Source organism: Mus caroli, chromosome 12 (assembly GCF_900094665.2).
Source record: "Mus caroli chromosome 12, CAROLI_EIJ_v1.1, whole genome shotgun sequence".
NCBI lineage: Eukaryota > Metazoa > Chordata > Mammalia > Rodentia > Muridae > Mus > Mus caroli.
This window is the reverse complement of record NC_034581.1, coordinates 64,549,623-64,571,001: the sequence shown is the minus strand read 5'-3', so window position 1 is coordinate 64,571,001 and position 21,379 is coordinate 64,549,623. Positions and strand designations below refer to the sequence as shown.

The following is a 21,379-nucleotide window of genomic DNA, read 5'->3' as shown; positions in this document are numbered from 1 at the left end:
AGGTGGGATCTGATCTAGAAGCCATGGAGTGGTGAGCTTACTGGCTTGCCCAGCTTACATTCTTTAGAACCCAGGATCAAGGATAGAACCACTGAAAATGGGCTGGGTCCTCCCCTATCCATCATTAATTAAGAAAATACCCTGAGGCCAGATCTAATGGAGGCATTTTTCTCCATCGAGGCTCTCTCCTCTGAGTTAACTCTAGCTTATGTCAAGTTGACATAAAATGAACCAGCATAGTCACGTATTTAGCACAGCAACAGAAAAATGACTACAGGGTACATGAACTCTTTAAAAGATTATTCAATGCCACCCTTATTTTTAAAGTGTGTGTGGGTGCACGCACGGAGTTGTTTGTGTTTGTAGAGGTCAGAGGAGGATGTCTAGTGTAATTTTCTATCATTCATTGTCTTGTTCTATTGTGACAAAGTCTATCATTAAACTTGGAGCTCACCAATTAGGCCAGGCTGGCTGTTAGCAAAGCCCAGAGCTCCTCTGTCTCTTCCCTAGCTAGCACTGGGGTTATAGGTGGCAGCGTTCTGTGGCTTTTTCCACGGGTACTAGAGATCTGAACTCAGGCTGTCATACTTACACAACCAGTGCTCTTATTCACTGAGACATCTCTTCAGTCCTCCTGCTCTTTAATATTCAAAATTCCCTAGATTTAGCCAAAAGGCTCCTCTCTGAGTCTGCTCCTATATTTTTAAATTAACATTCACCCAATTTATTTTAGGCACTTCCTTGTTTTCTGGCACAAGGAAATGTTTCAGGGTTCCCTCCTGTTTCCCCACCTCAGGCAGCACTGGCTCCTCTCAGGTTGTACTCACAGCTGCTGGAGTGCCGCTGTTCCTTGCTTCTTTAGGAATAGTTTATCTATAACAGAATATTGCCTCACAGCCCAGGTTGGACTCGATCCCGGATTTTCCTGATTCCAACTTCTGAGTAATCCATTATAAGCGTGTGCTACAGTCATGCCTAAATTTATTTTACTTTATTGTATTATAGTTTGAGATAGAGTCTCATTGTGCAATCTTGGTTGGTCCAGAACTCACTATGTACACCACCCTGGCCTCTTTCTCTGCCTCCTGAGTACTGGTATTAAACAATAAAATAACAGTGAACTTAACACATCACTTGGGAAACTGAAAATGAGTATTTCAAGTCCAAGGCCAATTTTAAATAAATAAACTCAAGGGCCAAAGTGAACTACATAGTGAATGCCTTAAAAATAAATAAAAATTATAACAACAGGAACTAAATGGAACTGTATTCTTTTGGTGGTGTTTAGTTTAGTTAGTTTTGTATTGCTTAGCATCCATGGGTTAGAAATTATGTAGGTACTAGGATTAAAGAGATATAAACAGATAATGACAGAGATGGAGATAGAGTTACCTAAGATATAGGAGAGGGAGGATAGAATGAACTCTGAGACACTCAAGTATAATCTAAGGTATTAGTATAACATAATAAAAACACAAATAATCTGAAATTTTAAGTAGCCAAAAGTTCTCAGATTTTTTTTTATGTCCCAAGCGAGCACATGCAATGGCCAGTAGGACATCTTTAGTTTCTAGAGAAATGCAAACCAAAGCTGATTGTTACCATGTCACATCTGCAATGACTGAGCAAAAGTAACCACAGAAAGCACTGATGAATATGTAGGGAAATGGACACCTTCACACTCTACAGGTGAAACATGACATGCTACAGCAGCATGAGGAAGAAGTGTGGTAGTTCTCAAGCTAATACAGGATTATTGTGTGGCTCAGCAATTCTCCTTCTAGGTGTATATCCCAAAGAAATTATGACGCAAGTCCACACAGAAACTTGTTTAGAAATGGTAGTGTTAGTAATATAGAAGAAACAGAAGCAACTGTGGTGATTTGAATGAAAATGGCTACCACAGGCTCTTAGAGATTAGCACTACCTGAAAGGATTAGGACCTGTGCCTTGCTTGAGTCCTTACAGCCTTATTGGAGAAAGTGCCTCACTAGGTTAGGCTTTGAGGCTTTAGAAGCTCGAGCCAGGCCCAGTGTCAATCTCTCTCCTTGGTGTCTTGTCTGCCCATGCAGTTATAGAACACTCAGCTACCTCCCCAGCACCATGTCTGCCTGTACAGTGCTATGCTTCCCTCCATGATGATAACAGACTAAACCTCTGAACCGCAAGCCAGCCCCAATTAAATGTTTCCTTTATAAGAGTTATTGTGGCCATGGTGTCTCTTCACCCCAATGAAACCCAACTAAGACACATCTCAAATGCCAAATAACTAATGGGTAAACAAAATGTGAGATATCCATACAATTGAAATACTATTTATTCAGAAGGAAAAAAATAAATACTGATACATGCTACAACATGAATAAACTTTGAGGTAAAGCTCTTGCATCTCAAAAATCTTAATATTTAAGCAGTTTCCTCCTCTGCATCCCCCATTAATTTTTTTGTCCCTTCTCACATTCATTTTACCTCATCATAAATAAAGTCCTTCCTAACTTAGTTTTCCCACCACTGATTCCCAAACCTGCTGTTTCCCTCTGTATTATATAAATGAGTCTATAACAAGCAGTTTGAAGAGGTATTTGTATCCATTAGCATGTTTTTGCATGTATCTCAAAAAGGCTTACAAATTCTCACATGAAATAGGTTGACCTTGGCAGTTAACTGATTGTACTGACTAGTTTTGTGTCAACTTGACATAGCTGGAGTTATCACAGAGTAAGGAGCTTCAGTTGGGGAAATGCCTCCATGAGATCCAACTGTAAGGCATTTTCTCAATTAGTGATCAAGGGGGAAAGGCCCCTTGTGGGTGGGACCATCTGTGGGCTGGTAGTCTTGGGTTCTATAAGAGAGCAGGCTGAGTGAGCCAGTAAAGAACATCCCTCCATGGCCTCTGCATCAGCTCCTGCTTTCTGACCTGCTTGAGTTCCAGTCCTGACTTCCTTTGGTGATGAACAGCAGTATGGAAGTGTAAGCCGAATAAACCCTTACCTCTCCAACTTGCTTCTTGGTCATGATGTTTGTGGAGGAATAGAAACCCTGACTAAGACACTGATCAACATGTGGATTATACTAGTTAGGAAGTAAATTTGGCTGTGTAAAACAAATCTAAAGGCATATATATATATTTCCCTCTAGTGGAATAACATGAACATCCAAGATGGTACCTTCAATAAGAAGAGCAAGATTTGTATTTTCTTCCATCCTTTACTTGGGGCTTCTCTCATGTGATCCAAGCTACCTACTCTGTCTAGCTTGAACATTATCATGTTCAATTAACATGTGAATGTTAAGGGGTATACCTAGGACTTCAGACATAGTCTTCCTTACTCTCTTTGTAGAACAACAACCAATTTCCCTGTAGTAATTAGGGCCAGGAACCGCAACCAATACAATTCACTCTCTGATCTGTTGGTTCTGTGGCGTGAAGACCAAAAAGCTGCTATGAAGTAGCTTCAGCCCCCAGTTAATAAAATCGTGGCTTGCTTACATGAGAGAAAGCATCTGTCCCTTGGCTAGTTAGTCCTTCAGTGTGCAGAGAATAAGTTATGAGGACAAAAATTCTCTTAAGAATTATTAGGAATAATCTAAGAGCAATGACATCTCCACCCCTTGGTTCACAGGTCCATGAACTCAGGCCATGGGTTATATATGTATGCATATATGTGAATAATGGGTTAACTTGTATGCCATGTCGCCATGTCTTCATGGGTGTCTTAGGGTTTTACTGCTGAGAACAAACACCATGACCACCATGACCCAGGGAGTGGCACTATTTGAAGGTGTGGCCCTGTTGGAGTAGGTGTGTCACTGTGGGTATGGGCTTTAAGACCCTCATCCTAGTGCCTGGAAGCCAGTAGTCTGCTAGCAGCCTTCAGATGAAGATGTAGAACTCTCAGCTCCTCCTGCACCATGCCTGCCTAGATGCTGCCATGTTCCTCCCTTGTTGGTAATGGACTGAGCCTCTGAACCAGTTAAACCAGCCCCAATTAAATATTGTCCTTATAGGAGTTGTCTTGGTCATGGTGTCTATTTACAGCAGTAAAACCATAACTAAGACAGAGCTTTATGACAGGAAAAATAAACCATGTGCAATATGAATCTGTTTCTGTGGAGGCAAGTTGCCTTTCCCATCAAAGTAGAAAAGATCTAGTACAATTAAATTACCATCAGACGACTGGCTAATATAGGCAACAATATCAGACTTGAGTCTCTGCCATGGCCTCTGACATACGTAGGTTAAACATTCCACAATGGCAATAAATGAATTATACTTGGCAAACAGAAATCCATACTGTTGAGTCTACTATTTAGCTTAAGTTCTTGTTGTCACATGAGACAACTAAGTAAGTAGTATAGTGACTGGGCAAAGAGACTGGCTAGTTTACATCCACAGGGCTTATCATCTTGAAGAATACCTTATCAGGGTGGATACCCTCAGGTCCGGGGTAGTATAGTTCACAAATATTTTCACATTCTGTGTATTTCTAATAACCCATTCGCAATACTTTATCTACTGACATCTTTGAATCTTCTTTCCAAGTCACTGACCGACCTATTACCTATTATGCATACATCTATATTAACTCAGGCCAACTCTCCTGCCTAACAAAAGATCAATGAAATGTACTGCTCAATATTGTGCCCACTGGAGAATTTTTCTTCATTGTCATCTTTCCTCTTTGTGGAGTAGGGCCATGAATCAGCGGCAAACTTCTTCACATTGGTGCTAACACTGAATACTGAGTATTAATAAACGGGCCTGTACACGTACTTCCTCTGCTGACCCTGAGCCTGCATATGTAAGGGAAGAAAAGAGGCATGGGGGTGATGAGAGAAAGGGAGATTCCACAGAAGTTTGTTAGAAATCTACCTGTGCTTCCAGATCGTGCCAAGCTTTTCCAGTATGTACTGTTCCATTCAACCACAGAATTCTGCTGTCTGCATTTAAGTTCAGTAAACTAGAACACACACAGTTCCTAAAGACCAGTTTATGTCCCATTGTCAATTACTATCCCATAGTCTGGTATTAAATATGTGCCAATGCCTGGTAGCAAGCCAAGAGTTGGCTTTTAGGAGTGTAGACATCACAGATAGGGCATGTTCATATTCCAAAATCCTAGATAGGACCCCAGTGCTGTGATTCTCATTTTGGGTTTACAAGAGACTCTGTATAATATTTTGTGTTTGCTATCAGGTCTGCTGAGTCCTAAAACCCAAGTATCAAGACATCGAATGTCATAGCATGGATTATCAGCCATGTTATTTGTTCAAAGTCCCATGAAAACTGATAGTCGTGTGGTATAAGGGAAAGGATCAAAGAACGATGAATGCAGTACACTGTCTTCAGAACTCAAACAGGGCAGCTAAGCACATCAACTCATCCTTTGAGATGGGTAAACTTCAATAAGGTGCTAGTACCACATGGATATGTTTCATCCTCTGGTACAAGGATAATTTAGTTTTAAGGAATGGGTTAAAACATTTTGCCCAGTGTGGTTCCAAAGTCCCAGGCTCACGGCTGTCCTGTCTTAAGTCCCTAATAACCATCACCATATGTATGAGGTCACATCTGCCTGAATAGTCTTTCTTTTATAGTATGTAGGTTAGTAGCTACTTCCTGTTCCCCGGTCCTAATTCTATAATGGAATCAAAATAATAGACTGCCATGATATTCTCCTTGATAGCAAGGAAGCAAAGGCCAGTCTAGAATTACACTGTGTTACTGCACTGAAAAGCCTATCACAGCCTCAGGAAGGCAAATGCTTCAGATTATCCTTGTTCACAGGAAGTGAAAAAGCTACATTTTGGGCTTCAAGTCAGCAGCTGTGCTCAGGCTACCAAACTTTTTATTGGCTCTAGTTAAGGACCTAGATGCAGTATTACAAATTAACATAAACATTTGTGTGTGTGTATGTGTGTGTGATTTACACATGTAAGCCCATGTACAAGTAAGCTTCCCTATGTGTGCTCACTCGTGTGTGCATGCAGAGGCCAGGGACTGACAATGGCTTCCTCACTTGCTTCCCTACCTTCTTATTTCTTTGAGGCAAAGTTTCTCTCTGAACCCCAGGCTCACTGTTTGAGCTAGACTGGCTGGTCTGAAAGTCCCTGAGGTCCTCTTGTCTCTGCATTTCCAGTGCAGGAGCTACAGGTGATGCCACCATGCTTGGCTTTCAGATGGGTTCTGGGAACCTGAACTAAGGATGTCACAGTTGCTGAGCAAGTGCTTTATCTGTAGAGGCATCTCCCTGAAAATGGTAATTTTTTTTATATATAATTCACAAACATCTCCAAGCTAATTTGTCTATTTGGGATGGTTTGAATGTGTCCACCAAAGTTCTTATGTTGGAAACTTAATCCCTATTGTAACCATGTCAAAACATGGCCCCTTTAAGGAATGATTAGGTCATGAAGGCTAGGCCCTTTTACACTCTTTAATGAAGGGTTTCCTTTATCTACCTATTTCACATTAGCAAGTTCTTGTCCTGCTGCCTTTTCCTACATGATAATATAACCAGAATGCCAATATCAGATGCTAGCATCTTGATATTGGGCTGTCTAACCTTCAGAACCAAGAGAAATGAATTCAGTCTATGGTGTTATAACAACATAAAATGGATTAAGACACTATTGAACCTCTGTCTCTCAGATTTAATTTTTTAAAGTTTTGTTGTTGTTGTTGTTGTTGTTGTTTGAGACAGGATTTCTCTGTATAGCCCTGGCTGTCCTGGAACTCACTCTGTAGACCAGGCTGGCCTCAAACTCAGAAATCTGCCTGCCTCTGCCTCCCAAATGCTGGGATTAAAGGCATGCGCCACCACGCCCAGCTATTAAAGATTTTTTAAAAATGTGTATTTTGCCTGCATATATGGTGGCTACAATGGTCAGAAGTGAGTGGTTGGTCCTCTGACACTGGAGTTAGAGATGATGAGTCACCATGGGTCCTCTGAACAAATGTGGTCCTCTGAAAGAACAGCAAGAGTCCTTATCCTCTGACCCATCCCTCCAGCCTCATCTCTCAGATTTTTAACAACTGCATAAATGTTTTTCAGGTCTTTAACAGTTACACTAAATTAATTTTCCAAGTGATTAGGTTTAACTTGATTTTCTCCTGTAGGCATGGGGGTCATACTAAGCCTATCAGTCCTTCAATTTCACATCCCTCCACTGACATTCTCAAGCCTCTTCGGAGTTTCCTCTGTGCAGTGTGCCTATTCTCACATACATTTTGAAACTGGTAAAATGGCCTCAGCATTTATCTTTACTTCTAGACCTCTCATGAACAATATCCTTGCCAGGACGCCATCTGATTTCCTTCAGGGTCTCCTGAGATCACTGGAATGCCGATGTGTGACAACAATGCTGCAGGGAACACTGTGCAGGCTGCTGTCCTCTAGACAGTCTGAGAATTTCACATTCCTCAATTCATACTCATCCTGGTGAAAGGTCGCGGGCCTCTTTGGAAATGTAACTATAGGCAGCATCCTTCCTCAAAGAAACCTGCCTCCCACCCCTTATTTAAGGGATTCCAGGTCTAAGAACTGACTTACCACCAGATATTAGATGCTTTGCATCTCTATCATTTTCTGCTCACTATTCCTAGAATTTTTCCCACTCACATATATCAAGAAGGTATGGGTAGCTACTTAAGTAGTCTATAGTTTCATTTATTCCATAGATCTGAGGTTCAATGGGCCGCCATCCCAATCTCTTTTAGTCAAAATACCTTGAACATCCCTTCTTGAGGATTTATCATCTATAACTATAGTTAGTAACTGTACTCAGCATCTGTTTGATAGTTATGTCTTCTGACCTCTGCAAGAATCTCCCTGTGTTACTGTGGCAACATCACCTCCAACCTACTGAGGACAGTTACCAGTGAGGTTGGAAAGGATCTCTCTGTTCTTCTTCACTCAATGTCTTGGTTGGATAAATTCTACAGGCCCTCCTGCAGGAGGTGTGGACAGAGCATAACTGTGCAGGATGAACACAGTAGAGGATATGTAAGTCTCCTTTCCATTACTGTGACAAAACACTTGACAGAAACCACTTAAAACTTAACGTGTAGAGGCTATAAGCTGTGGTCAACTGGCCACATAGTTTCTGGTTGTGTGGTGAGGAAAGGCTTATGGCAGGAGGGCCTACTGAAGCAAAGCTGCTCCCCTGAAAGCAGCCAGGAAGGGAAGAGAAACCAAGTAGGGGGTTGAGCACAAAACTATCCTTCAAAGGAATGTACCCAGTGACCTATTTCCTCCGAAGAAGTCCCACCTTCCACAGTTTCCCACATACCCAAACTTTCGTTCAGATTTTGACCCTGCCAATGAATCAAGCCATCGCTTAGGTCAGAGCCCTTGTGAGTCAAACACTAGTGACTAGATCTACCAGATATGAATACAACCTTCTATACCTCAGCATTTGGAAATACACTTTATAGCTACAAAAGCCCAACACTTCCATCTTCCTGAATTTAAAGAGTCTTTCCTTTACAATGTATGAGGGAAATTCTGGCACTTTTGTGTAGTGATTGTAAGCCATTGTAGTGGTTTGAATGAAAATACATGTCCCCCCACTCCCCATAGGTCCATCTATGTTACCACTTTGTTCCCAGTTAGTGAAACTGCTTAGGAAGGATTAGGAGGTATGGCCCTGTTGGAGAAGGTGTGTCACTGGGTGTGAACTTTGATGTTTTAAATGACTCATGTGATTCTTTCTGCCTGATTGTTGTGGATCAAGATATGAGCTCTCAGCTGTTCCTTTGTGCCACCATCATGGACTCTGATCTTCTAAAACTGTAACGCCAAACTAAATCCTTTATTTTATAACTTTCCTTAGACATGGTGTTTTAGAACAGAAATTTTTAAAAGTGAGACTGCCATTATTATGTACCAGCTTCAAGTAACCCAAGTGGAAGGGCAGATGCTCAAGTCAACACACATCTCAGTTGTGGGTAAGTATTTGGCAAGATTCTATAGCATCTTCAAGTTTATTAACTCTTTCATTCAAGCCCAGGCTATAGCTTTTCCATCTGGGCTATGCTGAAAATTCAACTCATATTTAAGACTTCCATCCTTACTCTATCTGCTCAAAATGACCGAAGCAGGTCCCAGACACAGGACCCCAGACCATTGCCTTCAGTACCTGTACCTTTCTTAACAGACAGAGACCTTGGAATTATTCACTTTACAGTGTGTGGCCCTTGCAGTTGTACAGCCCTTGCCTCTGCTTCCCAAGTACAGGAATTAAATGCATGTGCCTCCATATTTAGCAGCCTAATTTTAGGATTTCAACTAGATAGTTTTGCTTGGATAATAAATTTTGAACCTAGACTACATAAAACATAAAAAATTCTATGGCCTTGATTTTTGTTGTCATTTAGTCTTGGCTAAAATTAAAGCTGACTGTAGAGATCACAAATTACAACTAGTACTTTAGTAAAGAAGATTAAAAGAGAGGGAAAAGCATAACAAACCTACAGTAAACCACTATAGTTTGTTATATGGAAAATAGCAAAAAGCTGGAAAATATGGCCAGTGAAACCACACAGCCTATATAGGCTGCTCCCTCCACCTGATGGCCTGAGCTTGATCTACATACTGGAAAGTCAGAGTTGACTCCCACAGCTGTCCTCTAAGACACACTCACACACACATGCACATACATACGCACAGGCGTGCACACACATACACCATAGCATTAGCACTGGCCCCCAAGAAAGAAAATAAATTGTATCAAAATTTATATATATATATATATATATATATATATACATACATATATATATATACACATATATATGTATGTATATATATATGGGGGGTGGGTCGAGACAGGGTTTCTCTGTATAGCCCTGGCTGTCCTGGAACTCACTTTGTAGACCAGGCTGGCCTCGAACTCAGAAACCCACCTGCCTCTGCCTCCCAAGTGCTGCGATTAAAGGTGTGTGCCACCACTGCCTGGCCAAAATTATATTTTTAAAAGCTGAAAAACATTTACTTATTGTGTATTATTGTGTGTGTGTGTTTTGAATGAAATACCTATTAAGTCATGTTTCTTCTTATTCCATAGCTTGTCACTATAAAACTGAGCAATTATAAGTGCTCTTTCAACATTAGCTACACTGACTTACTAGTATGTAACTTTCAACCTGGAAATTACATGCTTAATTGTTTAAGATTCAAATTAAGCCTACTCATAGTTTATAAGTAAATTGAATTTGAATTTCTTTACGTCACTGACCTTGTTAAAATTAACTCAGCTAGTTCTGAAAAAAAAATCTAAAAATTCCTTTGAAGTTAGTGTAAAGCAAATGTCTTCCTGTTTGCTTCAGCTGTGGCACTAGGAAAATGATGAGTGTAGCAGACACTGATTCCCACCAGCACAGACGCCTGTCTCTCCAGGCTATCCGTTCTTTGGCTGATGGTCAAAGCAGATGGATCTGCCATTACTGGCAACATAAATTATCTTCACTTGTGACCTCAAACTTTTTATTACCTAATTCATTTTAAACAGTATGTTCCTACAACAATACACTTGGAGACTTGTCAGAGGATATTTATCTCTGTCTCAAGCTGGGTACTCAGGTTTCCACTCTGTGAAGGCTCACAAGGGAAATGTCTCTGAGGTCTTAGCATCAGGAAAGATATGCCTCTCTTGATCAATTTGTTCATCTTCCTCTCAAAAGCAAACAAAGAAAACCCACTCTCAAGTCTTCCTTTCGCGCTCTCTCTCTCTCTCTCTCTCTCTCTCTCTCTCTCTCTCTCTCTCTCTCGGTTGCATTGTTCTGGTTTCCTGCTTCCCCCCACCCCTTCAAATCCGATGCAGTTTCCTCTCATTTATTTTTATCTTGTGTAAAAATAAGTATTTTGTGTTAGCTGCCTCAAACTCTCTACGGGATAATGCAGGTATAAATAAGAACAAATACATCTCACACTAGACAAAGGATCAACATCCCTTTTTTGACTCTAAACTTGGAAGAGTGCTCTCCCCTCACACAACACTGGCCCTCCAAGTTGACTGTCCTGCGGCCAGTGGGGTGGAAGGCCTTCAACCCATGAATCTCCCACAACGGCCTAGTCACACAGTGGGTAAGGGTGGGTTTGACTACATGACCACCATAAATCCTGACAGTAAACAAGTACTAAGATACCAATAGAACAGTTGAAGAGATTTTGAGTCATCAAAGCCAAAAATATGTGCCCACCAAAACAAGTGCCAAGAAGATTTGAAAGAAGGAACTGTTCTTCAACTATTTTTTTTCAATGCAGCACACACACAGGCTTTGTCCCTGGGGCATGTAAGTCTGGGCTTACTTATGTTCCCTAAATAAGTGCTCTTTGTGTGTGGATCACGAGAAAATGCATACAGTCTCTGTTCCGTGAAGGTGTTAATTTAATTTCTTCATTTATTAGCTATAAGAAGTTATTTCTCAAAACAGAATTAGAGTGTATCTGGAGTCACGTGTCATCTGAAATTTGTTCTGTTGTCATTTTTTTCTAGTTTTTCCAATTTTTCTTACATTTTTATTTAATTTTGTGTTTTGCCTGCATGTACGGCTGTGCACCATATGCATATGTGGTGCCTACACAGGCCAGAAGAGGGCGTCGCCCCCCCTCCCCACCTACTCAGAATCCCAATTTGGAGTTAAGGAGGAGTGGGCTGCCATGCAGGTTCTGGGAATCAACCTCTGAGCAGCAGCAGGTGCTGCTAACCATTGGGCCATCTTTCCAGTCCTTATCTGATTTTCCTACTGAAAATCTCTGCAGGACTCTAGAAGTAACTTTACCAGTATACATAAAATTGGCAACTTCATTTCTACCTTAAGAACAAGACTGGAACTCAAATTACAAAAGAGACTGAAACATTAACCAAATCACTTCTCACAACTCCTGCCCAATATTTTGAGCATTGTTAGTTAGGCCTCTTACATTTTAAAGCCTCTTACATTTTATAATCCTCTTTACAATGCTGTAAAAATGGTTTACAAACATTTCTCGAGTGTCAAATGCAAAACCTATCCTCTTCCAGCTACAGATAAGGACACTGGGATGTTGCCACGTATGCCTTGTCCCAGATCACCTACTTTGGAAGCAGAATCAAACAAAGGTCCCTAGCTTTACTTTAGCATCTCTAGAACTCCTCCCATTAACGCTTGCAATATTGCGGTGATGCCCAGAGACCACAGGAACTTCGAAAGGAATTGGGGTTTTCAAAAATGGCTCTGGGAAACCCAGGTGGAAGACAGGTTCTGCAGGTGTGCGGTCCAGCCTCGGAACTGGTACCACTGGGAACAGTGTGTGGAACAGGACGGTGCAGTCGGGCGTGCCGGCGTTTAGTTAACCCGGCACTCCCCCACCTCCTGCCCGGGCGGCCTCAGTTTACCTGTACCGAATGGAAGCAGAAGGCAGCGCTCTGGAGGCCTGCGGACAGACCCTCCTCCTCTAGTCCGCCGGCCACTGGGCGAATCCTGGCCGAGGCTGGGCGGGTCAGACGCCGCACGAACGCCTAGGGCGCCCCGCAAGCAGCTGGGAGGCGGGGCGCGGCGGCGTCCAGGGTGTCGTGCACTCGGCGGGCCTCAGGGCGGCAGTCTGGGCCCGCGGCCTGCGCTCTCGGGCGGGCCGGGCTCGATCCGCGCCGGCCGCGAACGTGTCTCCCGGTGACGCAGCCGCGGGTGGGGAACGTGGTGCGGCGGCGGCGGCGACTGTGCGCACGGCCGTCTCGGAGAAGACGCGGGTCTCCGACGCCGGCGCTCGGCCAAGAACGGACGGCCTCTCGAGTACGGCCGGCGCGGGGCCTGGCGGCACCGACGAGGCCCGGAGGCTGCCGGGGTTGCGCCCCGTGACGCCCCCCGCGCTCGCTCTCGCCGGTGCAGGCGCAGCTGCGAGCCGAGGCTCCATGTTGGGAAGCGCCGCGCGCCCTCGTTAGCGGGAGACGGCTGCGGCGGGCAGAGCCCCGGGCTGGGCGCAGCGAAGATGGAGGCCCCGCTGAGGCCTGCCGCCGACATCCTGAGGCGGAACCCGCAGCACGACTACGAGCTGGTGCAGAGGGTCGGCAGCGGCACCTACGGGGACGTGTACAAGGTGAGGCCCCGGCCCGGCCTGCGAGCGTGGGGCACCCCCGGGATGCGCCGGACCACAGCGTCCGGCCAGGAAGCGGCCCGGAGCCCGCGGCACCGTTCCGAGCACCCTGGGTTCCCCATCGGTTCTAAGGCTAGCGACCGGCAGACGTAACCGCACCTTCCAGACCACGGCTGAGCTTTTTTGTGGTTTTAAGGCGTATTTATGGTATTGAAGTTACTCCGGAGGGTGGTCTGGTGTTGATGTGGGGGGGAAATGCTTCGCGGAAGGCGGTAGATAGGAAAGAGTATTGTAAATCTAGACCTTTGCGTCCTGTATTGGTTTGGGTGAACTTGCCTTGAAAAAAAATCTCTGTGGAACCGGACTCTAAATTGTCAACTGTAAGTAATCTGGTTCTGGAGTAAAAGGATTTGTGTGTAAACATGACGGCCTGTAGGAAGATGTCTTTGGGGACCGGTGAGGTGGCTCAGGGTGTTAAAGCCAAGCCTTAGGACCCCAGAACGGTCCCCGGATTCTCTTGGTGGAAGCACGGATCCCCCACACATACACACTCACACGCTCCCAGGAAATAAACAAAGTGTAATTAAATTTAAACATATTTAGAGGAAGACCTTTGTCACCTGGCAGAAGTTTAGGAATTTTGTATCTGGTTGATAATAATGAATATAATTTATGGAGTTTTCCTACCAAAGTAATTCCTCTCTATGGGATTTATAGCATTCCATAATCATGAGTGGGTAATTACTGCTACCCTTTTTACTGGTCTCTTATATTAAGACAAATAATAATAAATTTGTAATCTGCCGTTACAAAACAAAACAACAAAAAACATGCCATAGCAAAGCAAACCGATTTCTTAAGTCTGCTAAGTTTTTAAAGGGTTCAGAGGAAAACACTGTCCAATATTCCCTCATGGCTTTTGTTCTTTGTCCCAAAGGGGCAGAGTTAGTGCAGTTCCTTATGGGGATTAAGAAAAAACTTATTTTTGAGCTGGGTGTTGGTGTTGCTCGCCTTTAATCCCAGCACTTGGGAGGCAGAGGCTGCCTGGTCTACAGAGTGAGTTCCAGGACAGCCAGAGCTGCACAGAGAAACCCTGTCTCGGAAAAAAAAAAAAAAAACCAAACCCCCCCCCCCAAAAAAAAAAAAAGCTTATTTTCCTTTTGCAACAGCTTGATATTTTGACCTATGTATCAGTATGTTCCAAACAGCAATCTGCATAGAGCCCTGATGGCTGTGTTTCATGAGTAATCGCTTGACCCCACTGAGCGATGTTGACTTGCACAGGTACTATGCAAGGAAAACATCTCTTTTCTCTGCTTGTCTTTGAGAATTTTTTTGCTGATAGTAGTACCTTGGGGGGATGGATTCTGAGGTGAGGACTCTGGGTGGGCTTTTTACCCCTGAAGACCAGGCACTTGGGCCCAAGCAGACACTGTTCTAGCAACCGAGCAGTGCAGCAGCAGTGAGCAAGGTCCTGACTCGGGCCTCGCTTACCTTTGATGCAGAGTGCACAGTTACCATGGAATCCCCTTCCTTGTGGAAAGTTAGTGGTAGCTAGCACAAATGTCTTTATTTGCTCATTTACCCATTTTAGGAAATGCTTGCTCTTTAAAAAACAGAAACTCCTGTTTGCTTTCTTGGTCCCATTTTAAACCATCTTTGTCTTATGATTCACTAAAAGTTAGACCAGTTCAGTTCCGTTCATAGTAATTATACAATACTCTAAATTCTAGCTCTTGCCCCACCCTACTCCCCCTTTCCCCCTGGTACAGAAAATCTAAAGGGAGTATTTCCCCCACACAAGGATCTTGCTAAGACCTCCACGGTTTTCTTTTCAGAGCAGCTCTCTGGAAGGACTGCATCCTTCCTTAGGAAAGCAATGTTTACATTAAAAGGACAGCTGCCTGCCTGCCTGCCTGCCTGCCTGCCTGCCTGCCTGCCTGCCTGCCTGCCTGCCTGCTTGCTTGCTTCTTCTTACCCAGCTGCTTCCTGGTCCTGCTGCTCACTTCCACAGCTCAACAGACATCAGAAGCTGAAAGCTTCCCACCCCACCTGGGCCTCCCACCTTTCTCAATCAAGCTCACATTATCATGTGTACTTGAGGGCTAGGCCAGCCTCTGAGTCCCACGCAGCCTTTAGACACTCGTGTGCCCTTCTGTTTGGTGTGTTCTAATTCCTGAGGATCACCTCCCTCCCCCATCCTCCACCTGTTGCCACCGTTGCTGTCTAGGAAAACAGTTCTTGGTTCTAGTAAGCCCCAGCCCCTCACCCTGACCCCTAATCTCCCTCTCCCTTTTGCTCTTGCCACACTGGCCTCCAGGCTTTCCTTAAACAACAATAAGCATCTTCTCGCTTTGGAGTCTTTGTTCTTGCTACTTCCTCTGTTCAGTATCTTTTCCCAGACAGTGAGTGTCTTGCTTCCTCCTTCCCTTTAGACAAACCTGACTGTCGTCGGTATACTTACTGCTGTCTAGCACAGTGTTTATTACTTGCTTTTTTACGTGTCTGTTTCGACCAAAAATATAAATACTCCACAGAGACAGGGGTTTTACACCATCCCACCCCATTTTGTTGTATCTTAACCTAGAAATAGGCAGGACATGGAGTAGATGAGTCCTAAGAGGTGACAAAGTGACAAAGGGCTCTAGGTGATTCTGTCACCTAGTTGTCTGAGCACTTAGTTTTGACATCACAACAGTGCTTGTATTTAATTCCTGTGTATTCCTGCACTGTTTTGTTTTGATTTAACGATAGTCACATGTCTCTTTTTGTTACAAATTTCAATAACTTGAGTTCTCTGGGAAAACATTTCTGAAAAGCTGTTTTATAGCATATTTATTATCAGTAATCTAAGTCCTGTGGAATTTTGTGAATTTATACTTACTCCTTAATATGCCTAGAACATGAGACTTTGGAATTTTTTCTTTTAAAGCAGATTGATTGTATTTTTAAGAAACTGTAAATCCTGGGGCACTTTAGAAGTGTTTCCCATCTGTGATGCAAACTAGTAAACTAATTAGTGAGAAATAATGTCATCTCTTCATCTCTTACCCATTCATTCCAGTTTGTTTTTATGCCTGAACTATATTATGAAGTAGTAACTTTAAAAAGACCCTCGCCTTGAGATTCTTTGTAATTTTTACACTCTGTAAACACACAGGTCCCCTAGGGATCTCCTTCGTTTCCCAAGAGGTGCAGACTCCATCTTAAATAAGGAGAGGAATGTAAAGATGCACCCTATAATTGAGAGCAGAGCAGGAGGTGGTGGAGGGGAGATGGAGGGGAGACAGACACAAAAGAAAAGAGTGTGGTGGATGGAGGAAGGATTAAGCCCCAGCTTGGCAGATCCTGATTGTAAGATTTGACACTTGCTAAAAGGAAGGAGAGATCTAGATAATGGCTCCCCCACCTCCTGTCCACAGAGTAGCTAGCTTACAGTCAGTATCATGGTTCACAAGCCGCAGGGTGAGCACCTGCCTCTGCCATTTTGTACCAAAACTGCTTCCAGGCTAGTGTCCACAGAAATTCTAAGATCTCTTCACTTTTCATAGGATATAAATCTAGAGTAGGGACCCATGTACTTCTTTTAGACTCTTTTCAACTCTTTGATTGATTATCCATGAGTGACATGTTTAGTTCCAGGACAACAACCTGCAACTATATTACAGCAAGCAGACCAATGCCTAAGAAATATTTGCTTAATGATATTAGTGGTAGTAAATTGCCCAGATGTAATAAATAATGCTACTAATATAGTTTTTTTTTTTCAGGCCTTTTCCTAGATGTTTTTAAGGAATCTGTTTCTGAAATGACTTACATTGTTTCAGACGCCAGCCAGTGCTGCATGTAGCACATGCTACAGTGACCAACAGTTTCTTTAAAATTACTGTTTTTAAAAGGAGCCATTGAATGAATCTCTAAGTTTCACATTAGTTATTTCCAATTTTTAAGATTCTTTTGCCATTATAAATGACATAATTTGCATAGAAAGCTTTGTCATATATATAAGCCTTACCATTTCTGTGAGTTCTTCTGGAAGCTGGATGAGTCAGATCTACAGTAATGAATCCCTCTTTTATTCAAGGCCCCCTTTTCTCCCCAGGCCAACAGTCAGAATTCTGGAATGGCTTCAGGCACTTTGAAACATTTGCTAAGATCGAATGGTAAAGAAGCCGCTTAGTACATAGTGACAGTGAGAGCTGCCTCTGTGCTGGGGTCTAATACAGGCCTCAGAAAGAAAGCACGCTCTCAGAAAGGAACATGGAGTCTAGGCAGGGAAAAAGGCATGCAGTCATAATTTGATAAGTGCCATAATGAATATGGAAGAAATACTCAACTCTGTCCTTATTAGGGGATGGGGGCTTGAGGGTCAACTAGGGAAGATTAACCAAAGACGAAGTGGTAGCTAGAATTGCTTTTGTCTAGTGTGCGCAAGCATCTAGGGACCTAGGGAATGGCACTGGCAAAAGCCTGGATGAGTCTTACAGAGTGTGCATCTTCCTTCCAGGTCCCTTGCAATAAAAAGAGCAGGTGGTGGAGGTCAGGGGAAACCAAGATAGCAGATCCTGTACGTTGGCATGAAGAAATGTGTGGCTTCTTCTTTAGTCTGAAGAAGTATTTTAGGAGGAAGGTGTCATTGGTGTAAGGGTGAATAATACAGAATGGCTGGACTCTACAGACCATTACTGAAGAATCTGGATGAGAGTTTGTGTAAGTCCGGACACTGCTGTAAGAGACCAAAGAGATGGATGTGAGTTCAGTTTTATAAGATGTTTTTAAAAATACCCATGATCTGCAACAGAAAGAGAAGGTAATGGATGGCAACTTGGGTGTGTTTGTTTTTGTCTTAGGTGACATTTTTTTTGTGTGCTGTTAACAGGAAATACAAATTTTGTGGGATGTGAGTTGTGTTCAAGTCTGTTTGCCCTTCAGACATTTCGTAAGTGACTGTGTGGCTTAGGTAAGAGGAAATTCGACTCCAGCCTCCGGAGCTCTGAACTGGGGATTCAGGTTTAGGAGTCATCACCAGTGCATGGGAGAGCACATGTGACATGGAATGAGGTCAGCAGGAAGCTTGCACCCAGGAGAGCTGAGGGGACTATAGTCTCAGAGAAAGGGCAGAAGAAGACTGTGCACTGGTGGCGTCAGAAGAAAGGGCTGACGGGATTCTTGGCATAGGAGTCTTGAAGCCTGCTCTCTCCCATCTCTCCCATCCCATGCTGTCATTTGCTCTAATAGTAATGAGGAAACATGGACGCTCTTCCAATAATAATAATAAAACAATAACAACTTCACTTATTGAATTATTGCATTAATAGTTTTCATGAGGGGGCTGGTGAGATGGCTCAGTGGGTAAGAGCACCCGACTGCTCTTCCAAAGGTCCAGAGTTCAAATCCCAGCAACCACATGGTGGCTAACAACCACCCGTAACGAGATCTGGCGCCCTCTTCTGGAGTGTCTGAAGACAGCTACAGTGTACTTACATATAATAAATAAATAAATCAAAAAAAAAATTAAAAAAAAATAGTTTTCATGAAATTAGTATTATTATTAATAAAACTACATGAAAACAGTGACGTTAGGTGTACCAATGTATCAGCTAGTCTAACATTGCGCCAGCACACAGTATCTGCTCAATAAATAGATCTTGAAGAAGAAAGCAGGGTACTGGAAAGTCACAGGTTTGTTAAGCATGGAGCTGTGGGACTGTTACAATGGCTCAGCAAGTAAAGGCTCTTGCTGCCAAGCCTGACGACCTACCTGAGTGTGATCCCCGCGATCCATATGGTGGAAGGCTAGAGCCAACTCCTCCAGTGAGTGCAAGCCCATTTTCCCCATTAGGATGGTTAGAATGAGGTGCACTGACTGAGGAGGAGCCCTGATGGAGAACTGGGAGAGTGAGGTGAAGGGCTGTCTGCTTAGGACCTCTTACAAGGTGACACTGCCCTCAGACACATCAAGTGATCACAGTGAGTAAAGAAAGACTGCTACCTCCGTGGGACATGGTATTCTAGCACACAGGAGAGAGGCAGTGCATGTGCGCTGTGCTGGAGAGATTACAGATGAGCAAGAAATAACTGAGCAGGTTAAGGCTCTAGAGTGCCATATGGGCCGCAGGAGGCAGGTCACAGAGTTAACAGGGATTGCTGGGGTAAGCTTCATTGAGGTAAGGTTGGAGCAAAGCCTTGGAAATGAGCGAGTTAATCAGGTGCTCACTGAGTAGTCAGAGGATTGAGAGGTACCTCTCTGTCTGATCAGTTCCCCAGCGCCTGCTTCCACAGTGAAACTACAAGCTCAGAGGCAGCCACTGAAACCAAGACAAAAATTGCCATCATCCGACTTTTGGGAGAAGAACTACAAGTTATTGTAATTAACATAAGTATTTAATGTAATTAAATAGTTCACCAGTTACATAACCAAATCTTGTGTGACCCTTTAAAGCCTGAGTTTGTGCGCAAGGATATGTCATTGTCTTCTCTGTGCTGCTCTGTGAGTATTCTCTAGTCATTAAATCGTAATAAAGCCTATCAAGAATCCCAGTGGCCTCAGACCTGACGTTAAGAGAGAATGGTTTTGACAGGGGTGTGACCAAAGTGCGTTCCCAGTGTCCTGGGACACTGGCTTTAGAGACACTCTAATTTCACATTGCACTTTGCAGCATGAGTAAGATTAACAGTAAGAGATGAAGGAAGGTGCGTCAAAAACGTCATCATGAATTGCATTTTTTAAAGCAGTGATACGGTGCTGAAAGTTTTTAAAATAGGTTCTGTTAAATAGTATATTACTATGAAAATCAAAGATGCTTTGTTGAGGTGAAGTGTTATAACTGTTTACTATTTATAAGGCATCTGGTTAAGATCTTACTTAGTATTTATCTTTCTTACAGTTCAGAAATAAGTGTGTTCTAAGGCTGCCTGAAAAGGAAGCACGGACCCGATGATGGGTGTGAGACTCTGAACCGTAGTTGGGAGCAAATGATTTCAAAGTGTCTTTCTACTTGCATAGAAATGTGAAAGTTACGGAAGAAATCTTCCGCCGTAGACAAGACAGATGTGAGGTGGTATGGTCGTCTCTTGGGCACAAGCTCTGAGCCTCAATGTCATGGCAGCCTTGCACAGACCCTGTTCCCTTTCTTAGGAAGCATCTTTACTTTGATTATTTCCAGTGGTTTTAGTGAAGATACAGAGGGTAGAATACAGATTAGTGGGGGTTGGGTTGTTTGTTTTGTTTTGTTTTTCAATTTTGCTTTCAAAAATTAAAAAGTTAGCTGGGCGGTGGTGGCGCATGCCTTTAATTCCAGCACTTGGGAGGCAGAGGCAGGCGGATTTCTGAGTTTGAGGCCAGCCTGGTCTACATACAGAGTTCCAGGACAGCCAGGGCTATACAGAGAAACCCTGTCTCAAAAAAAACAAACAAACAAAAAAATTAAAAAGTTTCACTTCTAAACTTAAATTGTGGTTTTTGGACCAAGAACACATGAAAAAAAAGATGAAGCCTATTAAAAGTGATACTTGTGTTTTCGGGGCTTCCTTAGCAATATGAGAACTTCCCCTAGACCAGGTAACCAGAGAGCACTTTTCTCATGTGCTTTGGACCAGTTTAAGTGTTGGCGAATGTTAGAGTACTTTGTGTAGGCTTTTGCATCCTGATTTTGCAAGGTACTAGTTAAGTTGGAGAAGTCTGTGACCTTTGAAAAGGGTAAGAATGTCTAGCTACTGTAGCTTAGCTCTCTTTCTCTTGAATATGGTTATCTCCCTGGGAGACTCTCAGCTGGTGTCTGATGGCCAGGTCTATCCTCACAGGTCTCTGAGCACATGAATCATAGGAGCCCCCACCTTCCAACATTTTATAAAAATAAAATCGGATTAAAGTGACTAAGAGTGACTAATGTTTGCATGACCCTACTGTACATTCTTGCAGTAATCCTTTAAAGGGGGTGGGACAGATAGATGTATTTTCATCCCTATTTGACTCAAAGAGAAACTAGTTTCTGCCTTGTTTGTAGATTGCACACTATCAGAACTTGAATCTAGATCTCCTAGTCTCCCAATTTCTGTTCGTTTTCTTTATCCCAGGCCTTCTATAATCTGTATCTTTCAATTTGTTAGTTAACCTTTAAGTACACAGCCCTTTACACACTACCTGCACATGATAAGCTCTTTACACATTGTGGCATGGCTTCCCTGAGGAGCTGAGGGCTGGAGGGTTTATGGACTACTGTGTGATTGTGCACATAAGCACCAGAATGAGAGGCGCTTCCTCCTGTTACTCTGTGGTCATCTCTCTCTCTCTCTCTCTCTCT

The 21,379-nt window shown here is 43.2% G+C and overlaps 2 protein-coding genes across 4 annotated transcripts in view; one reads left to right on the top strand and one right to left on the bottom strand.

Moving 5' to 3' along the window:
- Nucleotides 1-12,619, bottom strand: part of Atl1 (atlastin GTPase 1) — a 68,860-nt gene extending 56,241 nt beyond the window's left edge. Inside the window, exon 1 of one of the 2 annotated variants that reach the window (XM_021178703.1) lies at nucleotides 12,382-12,619. The gene's annotated coding sequence lies outside the window, so the exon portion shown is untranslated. The remainder of the gene's footprint in view (nucleotides 1-12,381) is intronic. The other variant, XM_021178705.2, reaches the window with a different exon arrangement.
- Map4k5 (mitogen-activated protein kinase kinase kinase kinase 5) overlaps nucleotides 12,568-21,379 on the top strand; it is a 91,315-nt gene continuing 82,503 nt past the window's right edge. The window contains exon 1 of one of the 2 annotated variants that reach the window (XM_021178701.2): nucleotides 12,568-13,079. In XM_021178701.2, the coding sequence (XP_021034360.1) occupies nucleotides 12,972-13,079 (108 nt within the window). In that variant the 5' untranslated portion in view covers nucleotides 12,568-12,971. The remainder of the gene's footprint in view (nucleotides 13,080-21,379) is intronic. The other variant, XM_021178702.2, reaches the window with a different exon arrangement.